We start from the raw sequence: 19,629 nt of genomic DNA, 5'->3' as shown, positions 1-19,629 counted from the left end.
GCGAGATGGTTCGCAGGGATGCAAATCAGGTAGTCACAGATATAACCAAAGTAAAAGCCTTTAAACAAAAAAGCCAATTTATCACATTTTCTTCACAAATCAAACGTTATGGGCCATTTTCACAAGTTTGGTGCTGGATTAATGCTCTGCTCAGACGGAACTCACAGTGTTAAATTATCCCTTTTAATGGGAGGTTAATAAAGTCTTATTGTTTTACCTGCTTCGAAAAACAACCAAAGAAGGTGTACGTCACTCATTTATTTGTAAGTATTTTCAGAATGTTATATTTTTGTTGTGATAAGTTATCTAACTGTGTAGCTTTAGGCAATATAGCATAAAGTTAACGGTTCTAATGACGTCACTGATGGATTTACAAACTGCCAAGCTAACAGTTTCCTATTTATTATGCCGTTGGTAGGCTGCTGCCCTCGGTGGGCCGCTGGCTCTGGCATAGGTGGGCCGTGGACTTTCACAGCGCCGGTACCGCATCCGCCGCCGCAAACGGCTCCGGCGGAGCTGCGCTGTAATGTCCACTGCCGTTGCAAGTCTCCGGCTGTAACAGTCTACTACCGAGGACCCAGGTTCGATTCCGGCCTGAGGTCAAAAAATGTATTTAAAAAAAATGTAAAAATAATCTCCCGTTCATCGCGTCCATTCGCGACCCACCTATCACATCTCTGCGTGTGGGGCGCACCCCACACTTTGAGAAACGCTGGGCTAATGAAATATATGACAAAGTCTTTCATCAGTGTGGACCTAAAGGCCCGGACACACCAGTCCGATTTTGGGAGTCAGAGGCAGTCGGGCATTCGCGGCGCCCTACTCAGGTTTGTGTGTCCTGCACAGTCGTCTCTTTACGGCACCTTTTCACACCTTCCGACGCCTCCCGCGACCGATTCAACATGTTGAATCGGCCGCGGGAGGCGTCGGGAAAGTCGGGACAAGCAATCACTCTGATTGAGGTACACTCCTGGAAGAATTAACTGGCAAGGGTCAACTTAATGACGAAATCGCGGTCCATTCAAAAGTCTACGAAAACAGACTGCGGCGGTTGACATGTGACATGCTGCCAATCTTCCTGCATGAGGTGGAAAAGAGCTATTTTAAGTGTTTAATGGAACAGACCCATGGAGATGAAACCTTTAGACAGTTCGCACACTTGTAAATATGTGGCTAATTATTTGTACAGACAGTTCACTGATTTGTAATGTACATTTGTTTTTACAGACAGTTGTGGCAAACTTTTTTTTATTGTATTGCACACTAATTACTATTTTTATCGTTTTGTATTGGCTGTACACTGTACATAATAAATAAACCACTTTTTACCGCTACTGCAAAATGCAAAACTTTATTTCGTACCTTCATACTACAGCCATTAGAGAATGAAGATACAATTAGCTATACTACTGTTAAGGTTCGACAAAAGGTAGGACCCAAATGCAGACTACAAAAAGGGTAACAGGTCTATAAACAAAAACGAGCTTTATTTACAAAGCTGATGACAAAAAACATGGCATGAAAAAACATAGATAGCGAATACAAACAAAACTGACCGTGACTGACATGGAGGGAGACAGGAAAAACCAACAATGAACCGACAAGGCACACAGGGGAAGACAAGACTAAATACAGAGAGGGGTAATCACAAGACAAGACACAGCTGGGGTAAGGGAGGCAGAAACACAAGGGCAACAGGTGAACACAATCAGACAAACCAGGGAAACTAACGACAGGAAGGCAAACACAATCAGACAAACCAGGGAAACTAACGACAGGAAGGCAAACACAGGAAGAAGGAACAGAGAAGACACAAGGAGGAAAACATTTCAAAACAAAAAGGTGGAAAATGAAAACATAAATACAAAACCGTAACAGAACCCCCCCCCTCAAGGGACGGATTCCAGACGTCCCAAGAAAACCCCAAAAAGTCCAAAACCTCTAGAAGGGTGGGTGGAGGGGGTCCGGAGGACGGGCCCGGAAGGGGACCCGGGCGGACAGCCCGGGGGCAAGGCAGAGTCCAAAAAGGGGCGAAGGCCACAGCGGGCGAAAGAGTCAGGAGGCCGGGCCCGAGGGCGAAGACCACGGCTGGGGAACCCAAGGGGCCGGGCTCGAGGGCGAAGGCAGCGGCCGGAAGAGTCAGGGGGCCGGGCTCGAGGGCGAACAAGAAGGCGGCGACGGGACAGCTCCGGAGGACGGGCAGGAAGGCGCTGACGGGACAACTCCGGAGGACGGGCAGGAAGGCCATGACGGGACAGCTCCGGAGGACGGGCAGGAAGGCGCTGACGGGACAACTCCGGAGGACGGGCAGGAAGGCCATGACGGGCAGGAAGGCGCCGACGGGACAGCACCGGAGGCTGGGCAGGAAGGCGCTGACGGGACAGCTCCGGAGGACGGGCAGGAAGGCGCTGACGGGACAGCTCCGGAGGCCGGGCAGGAAGGTGCTGACGGGACAACTCCGGAGGACGGGCAGGACCCGTTGTCGGCCAGACAGGAACCGGAGCCGACGGAACAGGCGTAGACGGGATCCTGGACATGACATGGACTGGTGTCAATGTGACCCCGGATGGAGCAAGGGCTGGTGTCGACTGGACCCCCAACAGAACAGGACACAGAGTTGGCAGGACTCGCGGTGAAACAGGTGTCGGCGGGACCTCCAACAGGACAGGACACAGAGTTGGCAGGACACCCGGCGGGACAGGTGTCGGCGGGACCCCCAACAGGACAGGATATGGTGTAGGCAGGAAATCTGGCGGAGCAGGTGTCGGCGGGACCCCCAACAGGACAGGATCTGGTGTTGGCAGGAAACCCGGCGGAGCAGTAGTCAGCGGGACCCCCAACGGGACAGGACATGGGGTTGGCAGGACCCACAGCGGAACAGGTGTCGGCAGGACCCCCAACGATACTGGACGTGGAGTTGGGGGTTCTGCTGAGGGTCCTGCCAACGGCACAGGACATAGGGTTGGCAAGACCCCCGGCAGAAGAGTAGTCGGCGGGACCTCCAACAGCACAGGACATAGGGTTGGCAGGACCCCCGGCAGAAGAGTAGTCGGCGGGACCCCCAACGGGACAGGACATAGGATTGGCAAGACCCCCGGCAGAAGAGTAGTCGGCGGGACCCCCAATGGGACAGGACATGGAGTTGACAAGACCCCCGGCAGGAGAGCAGTCGGCGGGACCTCCAACAGCACAGGACATAGGGTTGGCAGGACCCCCGGCAGAAGAGTAGTCGGCGGGACCCCCAACGGGACAGGACATAGGATTGGCAAGCCCCCGGCAGAAGAGTAGTCGGCGGGACCTCCAACGGCACAGGACATAGGGTTCGCAGGACCCCCGGCAGAAGAGTAGTCGGCGGGACCTCCAACGGCACAGGACATAGGGTTGGCAGGACCCCCGGCAGAAGAGTAGTCGGCGGGACCCCCAACGGGACAGGACATAGGGTAGGTGTCGGCCGTAGAGCCAACAGGACACGGGGGGCTGGCGTCGGCCGGAGAGCCAACAGGAGACAAGGTGCTGGAGTCGGCCGGACCACCGACAGGACACGAGGGGCTGGAGTGGGCCGAACCACTGACAAAACACGGAGGCCTGGCGTCGGCCGGGGAGCCAGTACTGGAGCCGGAACCATGGCTGCTGGGGCCGTAACTGGGGCCGGAACCATGGCTGCTGGGGCCAGAACTGGGGCTGGAACAATGGCTGCTGGGGCCAGATCTGGAGCCGGAACAACGGCTGCTGGGGCCAGATCTGGAGCTGGAACCACTGGAGCACGGGCTGGAATCTTGGTCTTGCGTCTCCTAGAGATTCTTTGGAGGATCTGTGGGCCTCCCCAGGCCTGGTCATACCCCAGGAAAGGGTTAGAGCAGGGCTTCTCAAACTCCGGACCAAGGTCCGGATCCGGACCGAACTGCAAATCAATCCGGACCGAACCCTGTGTCCCATTATAAAAAATGTAAAAAAAATGTAAAAAAAAAAAAAAAGATTCTGATAATGATAAATTAATGTACATCATCATGTACGCGCGTCTTGTGTCTGACGCGTTGTGAGAATGAACGTGCATATATATTTACTTGTGTGCATAGCAGACCGCAAGTTAACCGCAAGTTTACCTTGACATACTGTATGTATGTATTGAGTGTGTGTATACAGGGGCGCCGTTTACCGACAGGCAAGGCAGGCAAGGCAGGCAAGGCAGGCAAGTGCTTGGACCAGAAGGGGTCCCCCATAGAAGGTAGATTAAGAAGGTCCACAGCAACGACAACATAAAACACCCTTTAATTTACTGCAACGACATGTTGGGAAACTCCATGCATAGAGCGCCAAGAAACTGCTTCTTAATTTCAGTTTCGTTTCTCCGCTCTGGGGGGGGGGGGGGGGGGGGGCTTTACTGGCATTGATCCGGACCAGTGACCTTGTATAAAGTTCACAACTGGACCTTTAATAAAAAAGTTTGAGTACCCCTGGGTTAGAGGCTTCGGACAAGTCCTCAGGACTACTTGTGAAAAGTTGTAGCCACTCAGGCAACATGCTCCTAAGCCAAGGCTGGCGAGCAACCTCCTGACGTGCCTCCTTCAACGCAGCCTCTCTACCACGTCTAGAAGAGGCGCCATTCCAAGTATAAAAAATGTACTCCAGAGAGTACCCAAGACATTCTCCCTGTAGAGCAAAACGATCCGAGTCTGCTGAGTCCAAAGCTGGTCGGTTCATTCTGTTAAGGTTCGACAAAAGGTAGGACCCAAATGCAGACTACAAAAAGGGTAACAGGTCTATAAACAAAAACGAGCTTTATTTACAAAGCTGATGACAAAAAACATGGCATGAAAAAACATAGATAGCGAATACAAACAAAACTGACCGTGACTGACATGGAGGGAGACAGGAAAAACCAACAATGAACCGACAAGGCACACAGGGGAAGACAAGACTAAATACAGAGAGGGGTAATCACAAGACAAGACACAGCTGGGGTAAGGGAGGCAGAAACACAAGGGCAACAGGTGAACACAATCAGACAATCAGACACACCAGGGAAACTAACGACAGGAAGGCAAACACAGGAAGAAGGAACAGAGAAGACACAAGGAGGAAAACATTTCAAAACAAAAGGTGGAAAATGAAAACATAAATACAAAACCGTAACAACTACAATAAAAGTCAGATACATCATGATATGTACATGATGATACATCATTTGCCTGTCAGTGTTATTTATATATCATTGATTATAATTACTGATGCATGATCATTGTTCATTTACCTATTGTGAGCGTCACATGGAAATGTACATTTGCAAGACTGTTTCTGCCCCCTCTATTCACATGTAACCTTTCATACGTGATGGTTTCTTCATTCTCAAACTGTTGTGGAGCAGAAGTATACAGTTGCAGGATTAGTCTCAAGTACCTCAAGATTGTCCTTAAGTACAGTGCCTAAGTAAATGAGCTACTGTCTACCACTGTTCATTGTTCATGTACCTATTGTGAGCATCACATGGAAATGTACATTTTGCAAGAAGTGGCCATTATTCAGATGAGTGTTTCTGTCTGCCCCTCTATTCTTTCTCCCAACATTGTAGCTGTTAGTTAGTAGTTAAACCAATAATAATGTGCGGCTGCTACTGGCAGTTATGTAGGCACATTTTTTATTAACGCTGTGTGATTAAAAGAATAAACACAAATAGCTGGATAGGCAATACAAAACTTTATTTCGTACCTTGATACTACAGCCATTGATAACACAGCATTAGACATATTTGGCAAACTCTTTTTTTTTATTGTATTACACACTATTTTTATCGTATTGTAGTCGATTGTTGACATTGTACAGTTCTTTAGACATATTTGCTATATCTTATCCCACTGAAAAGGCACTGCACCGACACCGTTAAAATATTGGCATAGTTCATCCCTGTGCTGCTTGGTTCGAGCTGGATTATTGGTGGTGTGAGCTTCTTTGCTGTAGTATCCATGTTTTCACCCATTTAGTGCGGTTTCTCCTGATTTTTCGCTTCCGCTTCTTAATCTCTGCAGCCGCAAGCAACACTCCAATTGCTGATAACGCCAGTACCGTACGATACATGTTTTCGATCGACGAGAGAGAGTGAAAATGGAACCCAGACGCTGTGTTTGTTTGTTTATATCACTCAGTCTGTTCTTCTTCTCTTGGTGTATAAAAGGCAGTCTGTCTTCCGGTTGTTGCCTCTTTTGAATGACGAATACACACTACCGCTGCCTGCTGGTAAGGACAGTTATTGCCACTCGTCGACTGAAGTATTTGCGGTGTGTTCGTAGGCGGGCGGCGTAGCGGGCGACGTAGCCGACGCAGGCGACGAAGCTGACGTAAAAGTCGGGACGCCTTCGGTACGCGTTCTTTGGTCTCAGGTGGGTGTATAGCGGCCTTAAAGGCCTCAGTGTAAGTGTCTCTGATATACAGCTTGCATGTTTCTATTTACAATGTGTTCTGGTGTCGTTTAATGTTGTATTGTTGGTGACATGTATGGATGATTTATATGTTCAGAGACTTGTATGTTAGAACATCTCAAGTGTTGACTGGTGGTGAAAAAGCATCTTACTGTTTTGACTAGTACTGTTCACACTGGGACAAAACAGCTATCCATTTTGTTTGTATTTGCACGTTTACTGACACAATAACAACTTGTTGGCATGAATTCAATGTTTTGTGTGAGTTACTTAATTTTCATACGAGCAAAAGAGTTGTGATGAAAAAGTTGTAACCATTGCACATAGAGTTAAGAGAAGGTCAAGACTGTTTAAAGAAGTGAGCCAATGAGAAAAACTGTATCATTAATGCCAAACTGTATCATTAATGCCAAACCTCCCACCCTGCTGTCATCTGCCCTGAATCTATTTTACTCCTTTTAGATGTACAGATTTATGTATCTTTTTGGATGTTAAACATAAGAGTTCATATTACATTTCATTAAACCATTATTTTGTTCTCTAGATCATTGAAGTTGAAGCAGAAGACACCGAAGTAATGAAACATGGCTTCTACAACACAGTCAGCTGTAGAGTACATCAGGAGGGCCAGACGCCATCTTGTGAACACATTAAAGAATCTGTCAGTGATTCTAGAGAACTTGAATCAGCAAGGAGTGTTAGGCGATGAAGAAGTCAGCAGAATACAAGCAGAAGGGAATGACTATGATAAAAACAGAACACTTCTAGACTCTGTAACCAAAAAGGGGGAAGCAGCCAGCTATGAATTCCTCAAAATTATTGACATAACAAGGAAGAGGACCCATGGGAGGACATCTCTTCTCCCTGAGAAACAGACTGTAGCTTCTGCTGAGAGCAGGACGTTTGACCTGCACCACTGGATCAGCTGCTTCCCTTTCAAGGAAGACACAGAAATGGGAAAAAACTACCTACAAGGTATGTAATATATAGTTATATAATTAATATAGAAAGTTTGTCACGTCTTCATGCTGATGTTTGATGGGCTGTGTCCTCTGGAAATATCCATCCACTATTTAGTATGAGGGTACAGCATGCAATTTACAATATGTATTGACTTACTCACTGTTGTTTTTATTTTAGCCCCAACACCGTGCCACCGTTACCAGGCAAAGTTGAAGTCAAAAGCACAAAAAATATCAAAGGACTTTTGGACGGCAAACAAAGATCTGTTTGAAGAAAACAGCAAGCCTGATCTGTCGTACATGTCACTTGTATTGGACACACAAGGAAGTGATTCTCCCTCTAAAATAAAGAAATGTAAGAACAAGAAAAGCAAGATGAGCCGTTCTAAAAAGCTAGGGACCTACATCCCTAAGGACAAAGCAGACATTTCTCCCAGTGACCTGCTTAAAACAGATAAAAACATACTCTTGGTTGGTAAGTCTGGGATTGGAAAGACAGCACTCACTCATGAAATATTAAAACTCTGGACAGAAAAAGATGACAAGGAGCTAAACTACATGTTTTACTTTGACATGAGAAAAATATCCAACGTCAAGAGCCTGGAGGACCTTCTCTTCAATGAGTTCAGTGAGCCAGATGAAGGCAAAGACGAGGTCTTACAGGACATAAAGAATAACTCTGACAATGTTACACTCATTTTTGATGGAATCACAGATCTGTCTTCACCAGTAGTGCAGAAACTTGTAAATAAAGATTGGCTACAGGACTCCAAGGTCGTTTTGACTTGCAGACCAGCTGATGAAGACCACCTTCTGTCTGAGGACTTTCTCAGAGTGGAAGTGAAAGGCTTTAGTGAGCAGACCATAAAAACATACATATCTAGGATGCTACGTGAAAGAAAGGAGAGGGTGTTGAGCAACGTGGAGTTGTTAACGCTTTGCCATGTACCGATGTATGCACTGATGGTGGCCGCATGCTTTTCATTTGAGACATCAGAGGACTTTCAAAAGCCTTGCTGTATAACTGATATCTACATCAACATTTTCCGTTTTTGCCTTGAAAGAAACAGCAGCACCAAATACATTCATCTAGATGCCTTCATCGAAAGCAAGAGTAAGGAGATACTGTCTCTGGCTGAGGTTGCTTTTTGTGCAACTGAAGGAAAAACTGTGAACTTGACACTACGTCCCTCTGGAGACAGCTGTGTCCTCTCCTTGCTCAAATCACTTGCTATCAAAGTCGCCCCTACTGAGAGAATAACCACCTATGCATTTCTCCATTACACAATGCAGGAGTTTTTCGCAGCACTGTGGCTCTTGAAGAATCCAGATTTAATCAGTAATGTTTTTCAGCAGTGCCTCACTGAGGAGAAGAAACACATGAAACATCTGATCCCTTACATGTGTAGATTGTTGACTGAGAAGAGCCCTAGTTTGATGGAGTATCTGATTCCTGCTGAGGAGCTCAAGAATACATCAAACTGGTTCTTCAAGGAAGTGATATCCACATTCCTTCCTAGTCTGTGTGGAAACGATGAGCCTGATACTGAGGACAGTGGGCGCATACTGTTCATATGCCAGTGCTTGTATGAGTCCCAGTGTCCTGAAGCATGCATCGACCTTCTGGAAAAACTGGACTTCCACCTTGACCTCAGTGAAGAGAGTCTCGATCCTTACCCCTGCTGTGCTGTGGCCTATGTGATCACTCAGTCTAAGGAGAGGAAAATATGGCTGAACCTTGAGGACGTCACGATATCACAACAAGGAATGAGACCACTATTAGGATGCCTTCAAAATGTCCAATGGTATGGATGAGCAGTTATTATTACTGCTAACGTTACAACACATCTAATTAGGTCAAATTTAATTGTTCAAAGTTGTAACCTTTAATATATATAGAGAAGTAATGAGGAAACGATAGCTGATTATTCTTCATATTGCAGGTGTGATTCTCTGCCAAGGCAGCTGTGGGAGATCTTCCTTCTCAGCGAAGGGGAGATGGACTACATCACCTTACTTGGCCTTGATGGAAATCAGTTGCACCTTCCAGTGGAGGGGGAAAGAAAGCTGTTTGAAAGAGCAGTGACAGTCCTGCAGAAGATAAGTAAGAAGGTTAAAATCTGCCTCCACTGGGAGAGGGAGAAGCCTGACTGCCACAGTCTGTGTGAGACTCTGCTCGAGGCTCTGCCATACGTCAGCTCATTCAGGTATGAAGCTTATGTTTCTGTGTGGTGGGATGCACCCCCCCTACGAACCACGTACACATCTTTAGCTTCCAAACTTCACTGGAATTTATTTAAACATTATCATTTATAAAACTACAACTTCTTATTTAACAAAATTAAATGCATAATAAAGTGACGAATCACCTTCACAGTGGAATCATTAAAAATGTGTAATACTTAGGGTTGGGATCGTTTGGATTCCGGTTCGGTTTTAGTTCTGGATTTCGGTTCTTTGAGGGTAAAAACAATTCACATGCCAATTTAACAGAAAAAATGGTTTTATGATCCTTTAGTAAAATAGCGGAAATGGTAGTAAAACAACATAGGATCTAAACATTTGAATAGGTTTCATACTCTCTCAAATTCTTCAAAAGCTGTGGAGAATTAAATATTGCAATTTCATACTTAACATTAGGACAGTATTAACAGGTGTAACTTTGTTTTACATGTAAAGTTTATACAGTTCTATAGTACATGCAATGACACATGTGTTTGTTATCATGCAGCTTCAGGAGGACCAACAGAGGTCCAGGATTACAGGACCAGGAGCGATGCTATGAGACACTGAAGAGAGAAGAAAAGCAGCTGTTTCTGGATTTATGCCTGAGAGCAGCTAATCACATTCAAGGAGAAAGCTCTCAAAATGAAGTTAACAACCTCATCTCTCTGTTTTCTTTTAACACTGAGATGTATAACATCCTTCTGGATTTGTATCAACATCTAAAAACTCAAGAGAGTTCAGCTGTCATTCAAAAACTGAAGCCATTTTTCCAGTCATCTCCTGCAGTCTGGACCATAGACCTCTCAAAGAGAAAGAGCTCCATCCTGCTGGAAGTGCTGAGACTCCAACCAGAGAAGAAACAAGTGGAGCTGAGAGGCTGCTCAGATGAAGAGAGTGAAGTGAGGACTTTGCTGCAGTGTCTGCCTTATATCTCACAGATCAGGTAAATGGTCATCTTTTTCAAAATAAGCTGCTTCATTTATTTTGAATCTTGGTGCATGCAGATTCAATTTAACATAATTTAAACCACAGCTGATGGAGAAAAGTTTGTATTTGATAGAAACCTAACATCACAATCTCTTGATTCCTTATGTTTTCAGTTTTGTGACTCAGTTATCAGATCCTTCAGGTGAACTCCAGTTCTTTGGGACTCTGTTCTGTGCAGCAGCAAAGAGAGAGCAGCCGACAGGAGAGAAGACACTGCAGCTGTTGTTATCAGTGTGCACCTATCAAACAATAACTTTAACCGACATAGTTTCTTATTATTTTAAGAGGAACCCTCAGTGTGATTACCTGCTGGATCTGTACTCCCACCTGAAGGACTATGAGACTGAATCAGGTCTGAGTGTCCTTCCATCATTACAGTTAGTTCTCCAGTCAGCTCCTGAAGTCTGGACCATAGACCTCTCACAGAGAAACAGCTCCATCCTGCTGGAAGTGCTGAGACTCCAACCAGAGAAGAAACAAGTGGAGCTGAGAGGCTGCTCAGATGAAGAGAGTGAAGTGAGGACTTTGCTGCAGTGTCTGCCTTATATCTCACAGCTCAGGTCAGTCATACTCTATATTTATAATATGAAATGGATTCCTCAGAAAGCTTTGTTAGAAAGATCTAACAAATCCACAGTACATTGAATTGAATTGATTAACTGAAATGTATAAATGGATATTCTGTAGATAAATCAGATTTTTCAGTTTAGTAATTAGCACAACAGACAGATCAATGCTTTATCATGTTGAATAACAGACATGCACTTAGACTAATTCATCCATATTTTATGATATAATGTGGATTTCTTAAGAAATAAAACAATGAATTACATCTGATTGTGGGCAGTGTTTCAGAAAGAGACAATCGTCGTTCACTTCTGAACATGATGTAGATGAATAACATTTCCCAGTTCAGTCATTATTTAAAACCACAGTCTTCTACCTGTTTGAGAATAACGAAATTATGTGAATTATAATGAGAGAACTTAAGCTCTGAGACAGAAACACTGTCATCCTCATGCCCCATTCAGAAATAAAAACACATCAAAACATAAATAAACTTGCTGATAAAAATGCTATCAGCATTTTAAATCATCTCTGCAGCTTATCAATAATCAGTTGTAACAAAAACAAATGTTATTGCAGATAGAAGAGGTTGCATCTCTTTTAATTTAATCAAAGTGCAATTAAAATTATAAAGGAACAAGTAATACTACATTCATCTACCTCTTTAATGGATACTAGATGGAACTTGACTGACACTAATGAAACTTCTAAAGACTGTATAGTGAGCTTTAAATAAAGATTTCAGACACTTGAACAATCCTAACTTAAAGTCATCAGAGACAGAGGAGGTGTCACGAAACTCTAATTCACATGTGTATTATCTCAGGAGCAAAGTGAACAGTTTCATGATGTGATGTTCTCTGCTACATGATAGTGACTCTAGATGTTGTTGTTCCACTTTTTACATTATTATATTGGGAATATCATTTTACATACAAAACGTATTCACAAAGTAAAATCCCCTCAGGTGAACAGAATCACTGGGAAGCAAATAAGAAGTGATTTGAGGAACAGGATTAGTGTCTGTGTTGTGAGTCAGTAGAAGAGCTAAGTGATGACACATGTTGTGAAAAGGTTCATTTACTGAAAGCTTTCAAAATCCAAATATAATCCTGTTAACAGCATAGTTACTTCAATATGAGGTTAATTGAGTTTACTGTGTTATGCTCAATGGCAGGTATTTGTAGACATTTAGCAGAAACACTCCCTATCAGAGTCTTTCTCTGCTGTTGACATCATCTGATAACAAACTGTTCAATTCTCGTTCCAGTTTCTGGATTGGAGACTCAGGTGAACTCCAGTTCTTTGGGACTCTGTTCTGTGCAGCAGCAGAGAGAGAACAGCAGACAGGAGAGAAGACACTGGAGCTGTTATCATCAGTGTGCACATATCCATCATTCCCTTTTACTGACATATATGATGATAATGAAGAAGAAGATCAGGGTGGTTTCCTGCTGGATCTGTACTCCCACCTGAAGGACTATGAGACTGAAACAGGCCTGAGTGTCCTTCCATCATTACAGTCAGTTCTCCAGTTAGCTCCTGCAGTCTGGACCATAGACCTCTCAGAGAGAGAGACCTCCATCCTGCTGGAAGTGCTGAGACTCCAACCAGAGAAGAAACAAGTGAAGCTGAGAGGCTGCTCAGATGAAGAGAGTGAACTGAGGACTTTGCTGCAGTGTCTGCCTTATATCTCACAGATCAGGTTGGTGGGACCATTACTGTTTATTTTATGATATTGATTTCTCTGCCCCTTTCACACCGCAGCGGCGCCGCCTCATAGATCCGGAATGCGGTTCACTTCCAGCTCCAAAAAATTGTCGGTCTAGAGAGGCAAGAGCTTCGGAGCTAAGAGGCGGCGTTGCTTACGTCTCTCTTACGTCGAGGCGTGCAGGAAACTAAACCCACCTCCGGTGAACAACCGCGGTGAATTTAGTTTTAGGTTGGATATTCGACAGACATTCGCGGACCCGCCAGCAGCGTCAGTTTCCCGGACCCGCCAGCAGCGTCAGTTTAACGGGGAGATCTTCTCCGCGAAACGAGGCTTTCACTTAGGGACAAATGACTTTTACAATTACACAAGAAAAATGTTCTTTTTAATAAATCGACAGCTTCTCGATCGTATGAATGTGAAGCAAATTCACTCTAGAGCATACATTTATTGAACACACCTCTTTTTATTGCATTTTAATACTTTAAATACGTTTTATTAATATTTTTGATGGAAACATTTGCATATTTCTTCAATAACTGCTAGGTAATGTGACATAATGACTCAAAATCAGTGCTGGATCAAATAACTACACTTGCTGCATAGGACACACCTCTTTTTATTCCATTTTAATACTCTAAATATTTTATATTAATATTTTTGATGGAAAAATTAGCTTATTGCTTCAATACCTTCCAGGTCATGTGACCTAATCACTCAAAATCTATGCTGGCTCAAAGAACTACCCTGGCTGCATAGGACACACCTCTTTTTATTCCATTTTAATACTCTAAATATTTTTATATTAATATCTTTGATGGAAAAATTAGCTTATTTCTTCAATACCTTCCAGGTCATGTGACCGATTCACTCAAAATCAGTGCTGGCTCAAATAACTACACTAGCTGCATAGGACACACCTCTTTTTATTCCATTGTAATACTCTAAATATTTTTATATTAATATTTGTATGTGAAAATGAGCATATTGCCTCAATACCTTCCAGGTCATGTGACCTAATCATACAAAATCAGTGCTGGATCAAATAACTACACTAGCTGCATAGGACACACCTCTTTTTATTCCATTGTAATACTCTAAATATTTTATATTAATATTTTTGATGGAAAAATGAGCTTATTTCTTCAATACTTTCCAGGTCATGTGACCTAATCACTCAAAATCTATGCTGGCTCAAAGAACTACACTGGCTGCGTAGGACACACCTCTTTTTATTCCATTTTAATACTCTAAATATTTTATATTAATATTTTTGATGGAAAAATTAGCTTATTTCTTCAATAACTTCCAGGTCATGTGACCGATTCACTCAAAATCAGTGCTGGCTCAAAGAACTACACTGGTTGCATAGGACACACCTATTTTTATTGCATTTTAATACTTTAAATATTTTATATTAATATTTTGATGGAAAAATTAGCTTATTTCTTCAATAACTTCCAGGTCATGTGACCGATTCACTCAAAATCAGTGCTGGGTCAAATAACTACACTTGCTGCCAGGATCACAATCTCCATCTCAACGTCAGCAAAACCAAAGAGCTGATTGTGGACTACATGAAGCAGCAGAGAGAGGGTCACGCCCCCATCGCCATCAATGGGACTACGGTGGAGAGAGTCAGCAGCTTCAGGTTCCTTGGGGTCCACATCACTGAGGACCTGACATGACTCTTCACACTACCACCATCACCAAAAAAGCTTGACAGCGGCTCTTCTTCCTCCGCAGGCTGAGGAGGTTCAACATGGACTCCAGGATACTCTGCAACTTCTACAGGTGCACCATAGAGAGGATCCTGACCTTCTACAGGATTATCAAAGACCCCCATCACCCCAGCCACAAACTGTTCTGTCTGCTGCCGTCTGGCAGGCGTTACCGCAGCATCCGGACTAAAACCACCAGACTCAGGGACAGTTTCATACCACAAGCAATAAGACTGATAAACAACTGAACTGCTGAAACAACATCTGTTAAACACCTGAACTATTGAAACAACATCCATAACATTCATCTGCTACTTAGTAATTATTTATCTATTTCTCTAATATATCATTCCAATAACTTGCATATAGACTCTTATTGCACTATTTCACTTTTTTAAACTATTTTTCTTTTTCTATTTACTATTTACTTGCACTATATTTTTCTGTTTATCTGTGTTATTGTGTTGCACTGTTGGAGAAGCCTGTGAGCTAAGATTTTCATCGTCATAACTACACTGTAGCTATGTTCGTATGACAAATAAAAACCTTGAACCTTGATTAATGAATTAAAGTACTTGTTGTTTTGCCCGCTGACCGGCTGGTCCTGTGGCTCATCTTTTTTTTGTAACTAGCTGATGCTCAATCTAATCCTGTTCTTCAAAGTCACTGTCAGACTCAGAAATCTCAGAAATGTGATCCTCACATTCTGAAACACCTTCCTCTTCCTCTACATCATCATCAAATGGTTCTCTCTCTTCCAAAATCATTTGTAAGGCCCTCTGAGCATAGAATCATTTGGCCATCTTGATCAGTTGTGATAACACACACACACACACACACACACACACACAATTTCCACACTTGTGTTAGCCCCGAACATCCTGTATGTAATATAAATGTGTAGGGGGGGTGTTCTGATATATGTTCTTCACAGAAAATTAGCCAACGCCATTGAGTGTGAGTTTGAACAAATAATGTATCATATCATTTTTCTTTAGATAAATAATGAAACACTATACAAGGGTTAATATTAATACATTTTTGTATGGAAAATTCAGTTTATTTTTTCAATAGCTTCTCTGTCATGTGACCGAATGTCACACTCAATTTTGTTTTAACAGCTTCTCTGTCATGTGACATAGAAGCCCAGGGACGTGTGTTTGGCTGGACAAGTAAGGAAAGAACGAGGGCATATGGAGTGGAGACCATCACGTTTGCCAAAGCAAGCCCATTTAGTAGTGTTCCTCCATGGCTTTTCCCAGAAGCTAAAATAGATATGAGAGACATCTTTAAAGCTGAAAGAGAAAAACTAAAGGATAACATTTTAGAGGCAGAGAGGGAATGGAGTGTGGTTGGTATTTTGGGAACAGAAGGAGAGGGAGTAATGACCTGTCCACATGACCTGGAAGTTATTGAAGAAATAAGCTAATTTTTCCATCAAAATATTAATATAAAATATTTAAAGTATTAAAATGCAATAAAAAGAGGTGTGTCCTATGCAGCATGTGTAGTTCTTTGACCCAGCATTGATTTTGAGTGATTAGGTCACATGACCTGGAAGGTATTGAAGAAATAAGCTAATTTTTCCATCAAAAATATTGATATAAAATATTTAGAGTATTAAAATGCAATAAAAAGAGGTGTGTCCTATGCAGCCAGTGTAGTTCTTTGACCCAGCATTGATTTTGAGTGATTAGGTCACATGACCTGGAAGGTATTGAAGAAATAAGCTAATTTTTCCATCAAAAATATTGATATAAAATATTTAGAGTATTAAAATACAATAAAAAGAGGTGTGTCCTATGCAGCCAGTGTAGTTCTTTGACCCAGCACTGATTTTGAGTGATTAGGTCACATGATCTAGAAGTTATTGAAGAAATATGCAAATGTTTCCATCAAAATATTAATAAAACGTATTTAAAGTATTAAAATGCAATAACAAGAGGTGTGTTCAACAAATGTATGCTCTAGAGCAGTGGTTCCCAAACGGTGTGCCGCGGCACACTGGTGTGCCGTGAGGCAAGTCCGGGTGTGCCGTGGGATTTTGTGACAACCATACGTTATTATTGCAATATACAACTACACAAAAATAATTATTTTTTAATTTACTATATCAGTACTTTGTATGCACTCATTTCATAATACAGAGGCGGAGAGGTGGTGCGCCAGGCTGGCTTACCTCGCAGACATATTTGGGCATCTCAACGAGTTAAACGCCAAGCTTCAGGGCAGGAATGAAAACATTTTATCATCCACAGACAAGATTCGGGGGTTTATGGGCAAACTTATCCTGTGGCGCGAGGCTTTGGAACAGGGCTCCATGGACTGCGCCGCAGGCAGCTAGGGAGCGCGCTGTATATGCCGAACACCTTCAGACCTTAACCTGTTCCACTCTGAGCCTGTTTTTCAGGTCTCAGGCTCGAAAATGACATTCCCAGAACAAATGACCATATCTTCCCTTCTAAAAGGGTTAAATTAATAATCTTTGTTCTCAAAGTAATGATAAACCTGTGAGTTGGATGTAGAAGTGTCAGAATCAATATAAATGTTTTTTATTTTAAAGAAAATTCAGATTTTACATAGTAAAAAACTGTAAATTATAGTGTCCGTCCAAAAATTATTTTTTACAGATAGTGAAAACTACCCTTGGATGATGGGTTAGTAGACTAAAAGCTTTAGGAATCCAAAGTACAACATATAATTAGTACCCTGTATCAAGATTGATGCAAAACAAGTGAAATTTGACCTTTTTAGAGAGATTTAGCCAAAGACTGGGCCATCTGGGGTCATTTGGGTGGATTTGACCTATCTCTGGCCCCCCTTGCTCGATTTGGTTGGTTGACATACCCTTGTGACCGTTAGAGCCAATAGAATCGAAGGGGGAGGCTCCCACCCAGACACGTTGTAAAGAAAAAATGTGGTTGCTTCGCGTGTGGAAAACGAAACCAAACTGGAGGAATGTCTCCTTCTGGAGTTTGGAAACTAAAACGCAGTTGTATTGCTTATGGATTATCAGAAATAATTTCAAAGAAGGCACAGACACATAGGATGAACCTATGGATTAACTGCAGCATCGTTTTTTTATCGTTTTAATGCCATTGAAGACCACTTTTGACCAAGGTAAGCCATATTTACGTGTTTAGCTTCTTAGCTCCACATGTGATGATGTACGCTTTCGTTTAGAGCGTCGCGAATGTTTATCACTGAGTGTTGAGGAGGGCACCGGTAGATTCAGTGTCTCCAGGACACCAAAAAAGAGTGGTTGGTTGTGCATCTAGGATAAGTAATAAGGGAGTTAGAGTGAGTTTAGTTGCCTTAGTATGTTACGTTTTTTTCGCTTGAGGCTAATTCAGAGGCTGAGTGCTAGCAATGTGGGGTTTTTTTGAAAAAAAAAATTAAAAAGATCAGTTAGCTGAGTTTCTTCCCGTTACATGGATATAACACATTCATAGTTTTATTCAATATTAAGATTCCTTAGACGTTGTTTCCTGCAAATGACGCGTTTATCCGCCCGGTACCGGGGGGAAGGTGTGAAACAGGTTAAAAGAGAGGTTTGACCGCTATTTTCCACGTGTGGCTGACATCGAGGACTATGACTGATGATCCGAGACCCATTCCACCAGGAATTCCCAACAGAAAAGCTCACTATGAAAGAGAGAGAGGAGTGCGCAGAGCTCCGTGTGGACCGCACACTGAAACTCAAATTTAGTGAGCTCCCACTGGATCAGTTTTGGTTGGCTTCTGCATCGGAGTACCCAAGCATCTCCCACCACGCGATTGAGCAACTTCTTCTTTTTCCCACTACCTACCTGTGTGAGTTGGCGTTCTCTACTCTGGTTTACATGAAGAACAACAGGAGGTCACGGCTCTCTGTTGAACAGGACTTGCGAGTGGCCCTCTCCTCAGTGCCACCAAGGATTAAAAAAATCTGCGCGCCCCGACAGGCACATGTATCTCACTAATTTGTAAGTCGGCAAAATATTTACAATAGCACATGTTTCAATGCTGATTGCTGAAATGTTACATTTATAATTTGTAGTTCAGGCCCATAGACAGTGCAGCTTCCTTGCATTGACAGTTCTCTGCTGAATTTCTGCTGAGTTTCCTTTGCCTCATTTTTTATTTTGTGACCTGTCTGGTTTAAATGAGTGTGTTGCTGCTTTGATGAAGCCTAATTTGATAAAGTTTCAAATTAATTTCTGAAATATTTCGTTAATAAATATTTCATGAGTAATATAGTTGTCTTTGTCACGTTTTATTTGGCATTAGTAAATAATTATGCACATTTACAGATATTTTAAATGATATGAGTGATAACACGTGTTATAAGGGCTATTTTGCACAATAGGTGTGCCTTGAGATTTTTACTTGTCCTTTGGTGTGCCTTGGGCACAAAAAGTTTGGGAACCACTGCTCTAGAGTGGATTTGCTTCACATTCACTCGATCGGGAAGCTGTTGATTTATTAAAAAGAACATTTTTCTTGTGTAATTGAAAAGTCATTTGTTGATGGTCCCTAAGTGAAAGCCTCGTTTCACGCAGAAGATCTCCCCGTCGTAATACAGCCAGCAGCAGGGGAAACTGACGCTGCTGGCTGGTCCGCGAATGCCCGTCGAATATCCAACCTAAAACTAACTTCACCGCGGTCCCTGACCGCGGGTCGACTGAAGAGTCTCGTCATGCCTGCCTACAAGCAGTAGCGCTGAGCAAAGTGACTAGAAGGCAACCACACACTTATAAAAAAAAACACTAGGCAACACTAACCAGGCTTCGTGTGATTCTGTTTATTTGTACCTTACTTTGACCATCCTTTCGCTGTTATTGATCATTGTGGAGAGCAGGCAGACGTTTTGTTTTTTATTATAGCAGCTATCGGATGGAATCAATACTTGGGCTGCACAGGTTGTCATGTCCGACTATCACAAGTAGAATCATAATGAAAAATACGCCGGTAAAATGTGCCTGTAGAACACGGCTTAGCAAGTAGTCAGTTTAGCTTCGGTTGCTATGCTAACATCACCCATGTTATACCAGAGAAACTTT

At 43.0% G+C, this 19,629-nt stretch overlaps 1 protein-coding gene across 4 annotated transcripts in view; it reads left to right on the top strand.

Moving 5' to 3' along the window:
* Positions 1-6,386: 6,386 nt before the first annotated feature.
* The window catches only part of LOC117484789, a 35,400-nt gene continuing 22,157 nt past the window's right edge, over positions 6,387-19,629 (top strand). For 3 of the 4 annotated variants that reach the window (XM_034133223.1, XM_034133224.1, XM_034133222.1), the window contains exons 1-7: positions 6,387-6,405; positions 6,958-7,388; positions 7,554-9,180; positions 9,319-9,582; positions 10,107-10,544; positions 10,702-11,148; positions 12,426-12,860. In XM_034133223.1, coding sequence (XP_033989114.1) covers positions 6,998-7,388; positions 7,554-9,180; positions 9,319-9,582; positions 10,107-10,544; positions 10,702-11,148; positions 12,426-12,860 — 3,602 coding nt within the window. In that variant the 5' untranslated portion in view covers positions 6,387-6,405; positions 6,958-6,997. The remainder of the gene's footprint in view (positions 6,406-6,957; positions 7,389-7,553; positions 9,181-9,318; positions 9,583-10,106; positions 10,545-10,701; positions 11,149-12,425; positions 12,861-19,629) is intronic. The other variant, XM_034133225.1, reaches the window with a different exon arrangement.

Source organism: Trematomus bernacchii, unplaced genomic scaffold (assembly GCF_902827165.1).
Source record: "Trematomus bernacchii unplaced genomic scaffold, fTreBer1.1, whole genome shotgun sequence".
Lineage (NCBI taxonomy): Eukaryota > Metazoa > Chordata > Actinopteri > Perciformes > Nototheniidae > Trematomus > Trematomus bernacchii.
This window is presented reverse-complemented; position numbering and strand designations above follow the sequence as displayed.